General features: G+C 33.7%; 1 protein-coding gene across 3 annotated transcripts; it reads right to left on the reverse strand.

The window, feature by feature from the left end:
• Nucleotides 1-1,708: 1,708 nt before the first annotated feature.
• On the reverse strand, nt 1,709-6,368 carry LOC107768257 (uncharacterized). 3 transcript variants are annotated; one of them, XM_075221353.1, is made up of 8 exons: nt 6,287-6,333; nt 5,329-5,367; nt 4,905-5,081; nt 4,616-4,698; nt 3,709-3,864; nt 2,773-2,883; nt 2,359-2,425; nt 1,709-2,278 (listed from the first exon to the last, which is right to left on the reverse strand). In XM_075221353.1, the coding sequence occupies exons 3-8, from the start codon at nt 5,020-5,022 to the stop codon at nt 1,998-2,000; spliced, it is 816 nt and encodes a 271-aa protein (XP_075077454.1). In that variant the 5' UTR covers nt 5,023-5,081; nt 5,329-5,367; nt 6,287-6,333; the 3' UTR covers nt 1,709-1,997. The 3 variants fall into 3 exon arrangements, with proteins under 3 accessions (XP_075077454.1, XP_016442859.1, XP_075077455.1); XM_016587373.2 differs by lacking the exon at nt 5,329-5,367 and having other exon boundaries at nt 6,287-6,368; XM_075221354.1 differs by lacking the exons at nt 5,329-5,367; nt 6,287-6,333 and adding an exon at nt 5,709-6,183.
• Nucleotides 6,369-10,877: the final 4,509 nt, after the last annotated feature.

Consider the following 10,877-nt stretch of genomic DNA (forward strand, 5'->3'; position numbering starts at 1 on the left):
AGGAGTGTACTTATTTTTGGAAAGGATCTGGTAAGGCCAAACAAAGAGAGAGAATCAATTAACCCTTAACGGGCGAGTAAAAAATCAGAATTTCATAAGGAAAAGTTTTGAAAATCAATCACGAGTTTGAAAATCAATCACAGAAGGGACTCAGTATATAAATGAAGTGCACAAGTAATAGACATGTGAGGCCAAGCTATGGCAAGAAGAAACAACATACAGTAATAGCGTGATAGTCACGTAGGTCAAATTTCATTGGCTTAGTAATAGAGAAAAGATTAGAAGCATGCAAAAGTTAGGTGAAAACCTTTCTGAAAACATAGTGGAGTTTGACAAATAGCAAGAACTCAGAATAAAGGAATCACATAAAGAAAACGAGATGCTGAAGTAAAGGAATCAGACGGAGCGATTTCAAACATGCGAGTTGCACAAACAAACTCAAGAACTCGAACAGACCCCAAAGAACTAGGGTTTTCGGAATCAGTAGAGTTTAGAGGCGATAAGCAAGTGAAACAAATAAACAGTCTCAGAATCTCAAATAAAACCCCAAAAAATAAGGTTTTCAATACTAATCTGGTGTAAACGAAGTAAATCAAACAGATAGATTCGGAAACTCAAACAAATCTCCAAAAATTAGGTTTTCAACACCAGTCAAACTTAGAGATGATAAGCAGATGAATCGAACAAAACATTACAAACAGACTCAGAAACCCTAGTTTGAAATCAAAAGTTTTGGAAAAGAAAATTTGGGGAAAACGCATAAAACATCAAATATGGCACAGATCAAGCACAGATCTAAACAAATAAACGAAAAAGAACCTCGAATAGGCTAGGGTTTCTGAGAACCCTAGAAATGAGAAAGGCTTGGAAGAAACAAGATCAGATCTGGAGTCGATAAGGTCGGAATCATGCTCAGGAGGCTAAGACACGCCGGAGATGGCTGAAAACCTCGAATCGACGAAGGTCTGGACAAAGGCCCTTGAAGTCTGGCCTTGAAACTTCAGGTATCAAGCACGTGAGAGTAGTATGGGGTGAGTATAGGTCGTCCATGGTCAGAACAGCCATGGATTCCGGTGGATTTGGGGTTGGAGGTGGCAGAGAGCGATTAGGGTTTCAAGAGAGCTCGAGAGCGTTTGAGAGAAGAGAGGAGTTAGAGGCGGCGCTTCTGAAAGAATGGGGTAAGGTTTAGGGGTCGTTCGGAATTAAAAAGGAAAGAAGAGATCTGGGCCGTTGATCAAAAATTATCAACGACTCAGATATTTTTAAAAAAAAAACGGGCGGGTTTGGGCAATTGGATCAGGTAATTGGGTTGAAATTGATTTGGGGGTTGGGATTGAGTTGAATTGGGATGCAAATTGGGTTGTAATTAAAATGTAATTGGGGCTAAATTTTAAATAGTCATTTTCCCATTTTATTTTATAAAAAATAGTAAAAGGTTTTTTTTTTAAACCAATTGAAGGTACTAAATTAATAAATAATATACAAATATTAAATTAAAAACGCTGGAAGTAATTTTATAATTATAAAATGTTGTAAATCATAAAATAGGCTATAATTGCAATTACATACAATTTAGCTTTAAAAATGCCAAATAAATTTGTAAAATATGCAAAAATTACCTTAATTATATTTTGGTGTAAATATGAGGATAAAATAAGTTATTCACCAAAATTGATGATTTTGGGAATAATTATGGATTTCGTACTGCTAAAATAGACAATAAATTGATTTTAAAAATCTTTAAGAGTTGGGAAAAATACCAAAACTCTTGGGGCATGCTTATATATGCATGTACATGCTATTTTGAAAGCATTTTGTATAGAAATACATAGGGAAAAATTGGGTATCAACATTGACCTAAGCTGCTATTACCAGGGATGTAAGAGAGAGAACATTTGAAAAAGAAATCCGACAAGAGGCACATCATTTCATCCCAAACTGATTTTTATGGAACTATAAAGCCTTCTAGTGAAGCTGAACCACCAACATAACTGTGTTCAAGCAGCAGCAGCACCTGGTCCATTGCTCTTAGCTCTGCCTTTGCGGTCCCAGATCGGAGTAGTCTCAATGAGCTTATGAGGAACTAGACGCCTTTCGCGTTTGGTCAGCTTCTTGAAGTTGTGTACTCTCAACTTAGCTATCTCGGCCTCCTCCTCAGGAGTTATCTCCCTAACTACAACAGTCAGTCTACATTCTGGCCTCACTTTTATTCCGCACTTTCCTTTTGCATGGTAGGACACCCTTTTTTTGAAAAGTCCTTTCCCAACAAAAGCTTCAGCTGCACCAAATATGAAAGAATGAATCAGTCCAAGATTAGAAGTAAGAGGAGAGCATAGATAGTCAGTTTGCCTTTTTTACCAACAAGAAGACGATCTGGATCAAATCCATAATTGTGGGTTGCATTTGCCCGAGCTGAATGTATAACCTACAAAAAATGAAAGGTTCCCATTACATCACACCTGAACTGTAAATAATCTTTTGACTTCAGGAGCCATGTTTGGCAATAGTCCTACAACTTTAAGGTTGGTCTAATGTGGTGTTCGGTAGTCGCACTACAATGGAGGTTACTATGCAACAGAATTCTTTATCGCAGTATAAGTCTGGTAGCCACATTAGAGAATGCTCTTAATAAAGAAGGAAACGTTAAGGCCGAGACTAAATTTTGAATTAGAGCCTGCTTATAAACTATAGTTGCGTGATTCATAAAGGAAACAATTTCCTTTCCTTTGATCTTTTTTCGTGCAACCACAAGATGCTTGTCAGAAGTTTCACCTGATAGACAGTTTTGGAAGCTCGTTTTACAGTCACTTGCAACTGCAGTAATGCATCTTCAACACGCATCCCACGAACTAATGCTGCAACCAAATTGATCTTCTTTGGGCTCTGAAAGGGACATGTGTCATAGAAATCAAAGGAGGGCATGGTAAGATTCCTCACTCTTTTTTTGGGTAGGAAAGAGATTTTTGACAGAACGAAGGAGTAAAAGAAAGAGAATTGAAACTCGTCAAGTAAAAAAGAAACAAGAAAGGAGATTAAGCAATACTTTAAAAACGGGGATCGATGAAACAATCAGGTCCCAATAATACCTGTTCTTTGTTGGAGCAAAGTATTCTTTCACTAAGTTATAAATTGCATCAGAACAGTACCTAAGACAGGTCCCAATAGTCACATGCATTCCAATGGGACAAAAGTCTGCTTACACAAACAGCATGAAACAAAAGAGATGTATTCATATAAAGTCCCTATTTTTCAATATTATCTCATATTTGCATTTTTAATCACACTGTCCTCCCCAATACCAAAAATATTGAATCAAGAACCAGTCAGAACAAGTCCTAAGACATTCTAAAATCCTAACATTCTTCTTTGTGCTCATATACTGCAGGATTTAAAGTAGTATTCCCTGTCATGTTGCTAAATCAGCAGGCTTTGCCTCCTAATTTACATAAAAGCTTGAGCAATATTCTAAAAGACTTTATCAAGTACCAGTCTAAAACATAGAGGCCGGCAGATTTAATATGTAATCAAGTAACTGGGAGATTACTTTCCAAAAAGAAAAGGAAGTTTACCAGGAGATTAGTTAATAAGAATGACAAGACTCTCTGTAACCACAATTACTCACCATATCGTAACTCATCATGCAAATTCTGCTAATGTGTGAGGTAAATTAGATATTCACCATATCTAAAAGGCTGTGACATTTCATACCTGTTTTATCCCCTTCAAAACTGCTTGAACTGTTGAAGGTTTAGAAGTTGCTTTCTCAGCTTCTTTATTTCCAGTATTTGATGTTAGAAGCGGTGTTAATGGGGAAGAAATTGGTGTGGTTGAGTCTGCAAGTAAGGTCCTTGAACTAGAGAGCCCCTAATCAGGAAAAAAATAGGAAAAGAAGGAAAAAAGCAACATTTAGAACTATGAAACAGTTTAACTAATTTGAATTTTATTTAATAGGAAAAATGTTCTACAAATACAGCATGCAGAGAAGCAGTGAATATATTGTAATTCAAGATAACAAAGAGTCACAAACTGTAGCCATCTAAACTTGCATATTTGAAGTGAAGGATAGCTGTCAAACTGGCTACACATTCTTGGAAATGGCTTTTGTAAGAAAACCTAAAAAATGATGAAATGGTGATTTTAATTCCTAATAGAAAACCTGTAATATAAGTATCGTCATGTATATTACAGGAATTTTATGTACAGATGGGTTTATAAATATACCAATTGGGAAATAGTTGATTGCACGACCATAGAGGATTAGAAAACGAGTTTATATAGAACTAAAACATGATATATAAATAGACAGAACCTGTGAAGGTGCTATATTTTAAATAAACAGGCTCACTCAGTTACTGCTTAAGCAAGCACCTGTAACACTTTTTTTTGATAAGGTAAAGTTTACAAGCACCTGTAACATTACAAATAGAATGTTTTGTAAAATAGATAGTATGCAATATGATATGTTGTTTCGACTATGAGAAATCAAAACAACAAAAGTTTATTAAAGAAAAACAAAAAAAGGTGGGATAAAGATTCACGGCCACAAGGCCACCCCACCTCAATTCACTATACAAGGCCACATACGTATATGAAATAAATGATATTGTAACATTACCAAATGCTGTAGATACTGATATAACGGCCTTGAGATGCCAGATGAAACTGTATTCCGCAAGCTTGGTAAGTAAGGTGTCTCACCTAGAAATTACATGTTGCTCAACCATCAAAAGTTGATATATGACTTGAGAAATAAAAAAGGAAAAGCAACTGAAGGAAGACAGTGAACACAACCCTGAACCCTAACTTGGGTTGCTTCTATTGACAGGTCGCATTAACTATTCACTGTCATCCTGAGATGTCAGCAAAATCAATTCATCAAGCGTAAACAGAAAAACAACCATTACCAAGTACTAGAGATGACTTTGAGTGATAATATGAATTTAAAAGAACAGTTCGACTTTGTTGACATCTCTTCCCAGCTTGATGAAGCATGCACTGAAGATGCCGTTGCCAGCCCACCATTTTTTCAGCTTACAAAAGGTCTCTCAATCAACAAGTCCAGCTACACTATATCAGTTCATCTATGAAGAGAAAAGCACAATAAATTTCACACTAGTATGATGAGATAATGAACCACACTATGCACATAGCAGGACAATGTTCAGTCACAAAACATCAGATCATTCAAATTAAATACACAATCTGGAATCAATTCCTTTGTTAATAGGAGCTACTATTTCTTTGGCCTTCATTGGTCTCCATAGAAAGATATGAACCAACTGAAGTAACAAAAAGATAGCACTTCATCAATGAGTTTTGAGTAATCACATATGTTTGTTTGGAAGGATTTTTCACCAAGCACATGTTCTGCAATTTAAACATGTTTACTAAAAGTTAGAGTTAGCTTACACTTAAGAATAATTTAAATTCAGAGTCGAACGTAACAATTGGTGAAAGATTTCTATATAGGCAAAGTTATAATTTCACTTTCTTTTTATAAGCACTTCACTAAATAATCTAACTTAGGATGAAGGGGAAACAAGAGAAACATTTCAGATTGCGGCACAATAGAACTACTTTTATGCGCAGCACTCATTTATCTGGAATTGGGACCAGCTATACAACAACAACAACAATAATAAAAAAGAAAACCATTGTAATCCCATAAATGGGGTCTTGGGGTTAGTTGCACGCAGAGCTTACCCTACCTTATAAAGATAGAGAGGCTGTTTCGAATAGACCCTCGGCTCAACTGGGACCAGCTATGCTTCGTGGAATTCAGTTCTCACGTAAATGAGAAATTTTCTATTCAGCTGCTATTATATGGGAAATAAAGTAAATTAAAATTCTTTCTTATCCCCTCCTAACATTTCTTCTCTTCCAAAGCCTTATAAACCTAAAACCCTCAAAATTGTAAGAGCAACGCCTTTTGAATGCAACTGATTTCTGTATATGCAAATGTGAGCAACAATATATTTCTCAAGTGCAAAATTAGCTCAAATAAAATCACATGACTAACTAGTAGTAGTACACACACGTTTTCAATCTCAAATTGTGACTTTAACATTGAATAAACCCCACAAGATCTAATAGGCATTTTATCAAACAGGTTTCATACAATAGAAACTCAACTAAAACCACCTCAATTACCACTCAAATCAACTATTTGAATAATCAAGTCACCCAATGAAGAGGGGTGCGGGGAAGGAAAATAGTAATGCATATTAACTGGTAAAAGTTTACAGAGAAAGACAAAATTTGGAGTCGAAAGTTTTTTGAAACTTACATGAATCCGCCACAGAAAAAAGATGATGGAAGCTGACAAGAACCCAAGCAAGTTCTGGCCGAATAGATCCAAATTGGGCCATTGACGTCAATTTATTCGTTTTAGGCCTCTTAAGTTTGAAATCCATAAAATCTCATATTATATAGTCCTTCAACCTAATTGGCACATTAGGGTGACATATTTCTTGTCCATTGTTTGGTTTGATGTATTAAAGTATTGTACAATTTCTAAAAGAATTGTTTGTTTACAAAAATACCCTCAAAATCAGTCCATCACTCCAACTTTTTAAAAGAAACATATGTTGAGAAATATTTTTATATGAAAAAATTTTAAAAAATTATTTGATTTGTCTACCTATATTGTAAAATAAAACTAAATATTTATTTATAAAAAAGGAAATATGCTAAGTATTTATTTATTTACTAGGGATATTTTCTCACTATTTGGATTATTTTGAACTTGCATTAATATACTAACTAGCATATTTTAATCAAGCATAAATTTTGAAGGACAATTTTGTCTTTAACTAAGCTAATGCATGCATTAAAACTCATTGCATTGTTAATACCATTGTTTTCTATGCATTAATTATGCATAGGATAATACCAAATAGGATGTATAACTAATGCTTGTATAACTAATGCATAGGTTCAAAATGTCTACCAAACAAGGTATTATTAATATATAAAGCTAATGCATGCATTATTTTATCTAATGCATCCTACCAAACGACCCCTTAAATATTTATTTTACATTTTATACCCACTTTCTAAAATTTTATTTACTTCTTAAACCTTTAATATCATTATATGCCATTAAGTGATTAAACATATTCCACCTTTTAAGGGATTAGATTATCCACCCCAAATTCTTTTAGGATATCTTCAATCAACACTTAATTGAGATAATATTATATCTTTCTCAAAATTGTAGTAAGCATGGTGTATCCATCTATTCCTTCTTACTGGTTCGATCACACAATCACTTCTTTCAAGTTTTTCCTCTCACGCAAATAGCAACCAAAAAGTTAAGGAAAGGATAAAGAGAAAATTGGCTTTTCATAGCACTGAAAAAATATTTGGGAAGGGCGATAAAGTTTCTTCTCCCATTGAAATTCAATCGGGAGAAGTGAAATTATTGGATCAAAACTCCACATGCAATATATGAATCGGCTTCCAAAAGGGATGATAATGCTAGATTGCGAAATTACAATCTCAAAATTCTAAAGTTCGAGCATCCAAAAAGGATGACGACATAAAAGTTAGTAGGAAAAAATACGACAAGGTAAAAACTAAGGTTCCGGGTCTCAAAGACGAAATGTTGGTGACAACAATGGCGGAAAGAAGCTTTCAGTATTGTTAGAAACCAAGCATACCACAATATTTTAAATTGGAGTACAATATTCAAATCAAGCATCCCACAATATTTTAATAAAGAATACGATATTCAAATCAAACATACCACAGTATTTTAAATTAGTATACAATATTCAAATCATACATATCGCAATATTCTAATTTGGAATATAATATTCAAACCAACACACTTTAATAGTATATCGCATTAATAGTTTATTCTATTTTATGATTAAATGTTGGTATATTGTTAGAAATTATTTGGAATACTATCTCTTTAATAGTATATTCTAGTAATGTTGATGTAATATTAAATTTCAATTGGATATTTCAATAGAATATTCTAGTATTATATTTTGAATATTATGATACGCATTAGAATACTTTTGAGTTGTAAATCAAAAACTAAGTTGAATATGTGAGTGAAATAATAATATAATCTAAATTGAATATCATTGTGTAGTTATTTAATATTATCATAGATGTAGTAAATACTCTAAGTTTTAAATTAAATAATATATAAAGTAAATGTTATCAATATAAAAAAATGAATATGCCTCTTTATTTTAAGAATATTATTGTAAATGTATATTGAATATATAAACTAAATAAGATCTATGGTTTAAATTGAATACTGCTATTTATTATGGAATGCATATTTAATTTCCTTACTTTGAAGAGTTTGTAAAATGTAATGTATTTTCTAGGAATATGATAAACTTGAGTAATTGGCTTTGATGGGAGAGAGGTAAATAGCAATATTCAATCCATTACCTCTAGTTATGGCTATATTTAAGGAATATTATCCCATATAATCATGATTGTTGGATAAAGAAGGTATATGAAGTAATTATTTTAAGAATTTTTAACTTTAGGATATATGGTGTAAAGATGCCATGTAGATAGGTATATGGCGTGACTTCCCCAAGATATTATATAGTCCTTCAACCTAATTTTTCCAGTAGGAGCATTTACATCTATACCCAATATAGCACGAGCTAATCAGTTTTCGGATTGGTCATTCAAAAATAACCAGCGTTTGCAAAGTTATTGAAAAATAGCAACTATTTTGCTGCAACACGGAAAGTTCCAGCATAATATACTGGAGATCAGCGCACCTGTGTATGAACTTCCAGCATATTATGCTGAAACTCCAACACACGGAAAGTTCCAGTGTATTATGCTGGACAGGTATATTCTTTAGTATAATATACTGGAGTATTTTTCCGGATTTTGAACAGTGTTTTCGTTCAGATTTATCTTTACATGAAAAGTGGCTAAATTTCGATTACTTTTGAAATTGTGGCTATTTTTGAATGACCACCTATAAATTTGGCTATTTTTTAATTTCTCCCAGCTTTATTCGATGTCCAATCTCTACTTTTACGTCCGTTAATTTAAATTTGCACAAAAAAGAGTCACATTTTAGGAGTTAGATATTCCTTACCCAAAGAGATTTCATACTTAGGCTCAAACTCGAAACTTGTGATTAAGAATGAAGGAGAGCTTATCAAACCACCACAACCAGATCGAACTTCTAATTTTTAGTTTCAAACCTCCATCCCAAAAAGAATAATGCAATTTGGAGCCTAACGATCAAAATGTTTAATATTTCAATGTTACTTTATTGGATTTCTAAATTTATGCATGTTTTAAAAATTATATTAAAAAAGTACTACAAAATGCTACGCTAGTTTTTCAATTAATGAAGTCTTAAAAAAGCGTACTTTAATGCAACTATAATGTTGTCACTTAAGAGTTGAATAGTAATATTTCTATTAGTTATATATATGACTTACTAATACGATATATGTCGATTGCATTTACATTTTTGAAAGATTTCTAGTTAATATAACAATCACCACAATACCACATGCATGGTAGGATAGACATATCTCTCTACTATTAAACAAAGCTCCTTCGAATTCGAGTCTCTTCCTCTTTAATGAACTTCATGATAACGCCAAACTATTCCTTATACAAAGACACACGCGGACGTAACAAATATAATCTGAGTAATTCTGCCCAGAGTCGAACCACTGAGAATTAACCTATCAATTACTTTTGACTGATTTACTAAATTCACAGAATCAATTTTCCCCAAACTTTGTAATTCACAATTGATGATATTTCTAACAACTAAAGTCTGAAAATAATTAACAGCTGAAAATTAACTATGCTTGATGTGTAAACAGTTGGAATAAGGTCTAAGGTAATGGTGTCCCCCGTTGGTGATTTTCTTGGTTGTATGTTTCTTATAGCGATGACTTAGTTGTCTCTATCAATCAAGAACTCTCCGGCTATCATAAATCTCTCTCAAGCAATTATGATAATTTACTAGACGCACTCTCTCAAGCTACGCTAGCTAGATTCACATTACCGTTCTTTTAGATTGCACCTGAGGTATTGTTATCTCTAATCCAATCTCTAAACCCTCGGTTATGACTCTCGTCTATACTCCGGAAGTGATGTTGTTCAAACAACTACCTAAATATGCACTCTCTCTCAAGAAGATACATAATAAATAGGAACGGACAATTGAGGGCCCTTTCAACTAACCACAATCAAAACGTAAATGAACAAATAGAGATTAACAACCAATTCAAACTATATTAATATAACAACCAAGTCATCCCCAATGGGTTTCACCAAAACTTTAGATTAAAGTATTTAGCTACTCATGACAACGTAAGAATAAACTACGAAAATATTCATAATGGAAAATCGCAAGAACTATAGAAGAGAATAAGAACTATGATGTTTTGGGTGATCTCTCACACTTGTTCTTCTTGCCAAAATAATCTCAAAATAAGCTCTTTCCTCTCTTGGGCGAGTTTCCTACATCTTATAAGGCTTTTACAAAAGTTTTCCCGAATTGACACTTTGGCCCCTTAACTTTCTGGACTATGAACCTGCCGCCGCGGTGCGGACTGCAGTGGCAACCGCGGTGAGTATGCTGGGCCTTTTTGTCTCCGCGTTCCTTCTCTTTTTGCTCTTTTGTGTTTGGGTACTTCTTAAGTGGGTGTTTTCTTCACGTTATTGCCTCTAAACACTTCATGTTGCTTCCTCGCATCTTATATTCCCTGCGAAACCAAATAGCATTAATTAAAGTATTTTATTGGCAACTTACATTATAAAACAACAACAAAGCATGGGCAATTATGGTGTAAATAACAACTATATAGCCTATTATCAATACCCCACACTTAAATTATTGCTAGTCCTCGAGCAATGCA

The sequence above is a fragment of the Nicotiana tabacum genome, chromosome 9 (assembly GCF_000715075.1).
Source record: "Nicotiana tabacum cultivar K326 chromosome 9, ASM71507v2, whole genome shotgun sequence".
Lineage (NCBI taxonomy): Eukaryota > Viridiplantae > Streptophyta > Magnoliopsida > Solanales > Solanaceae > Nicotiana > Nicotiana tabacum.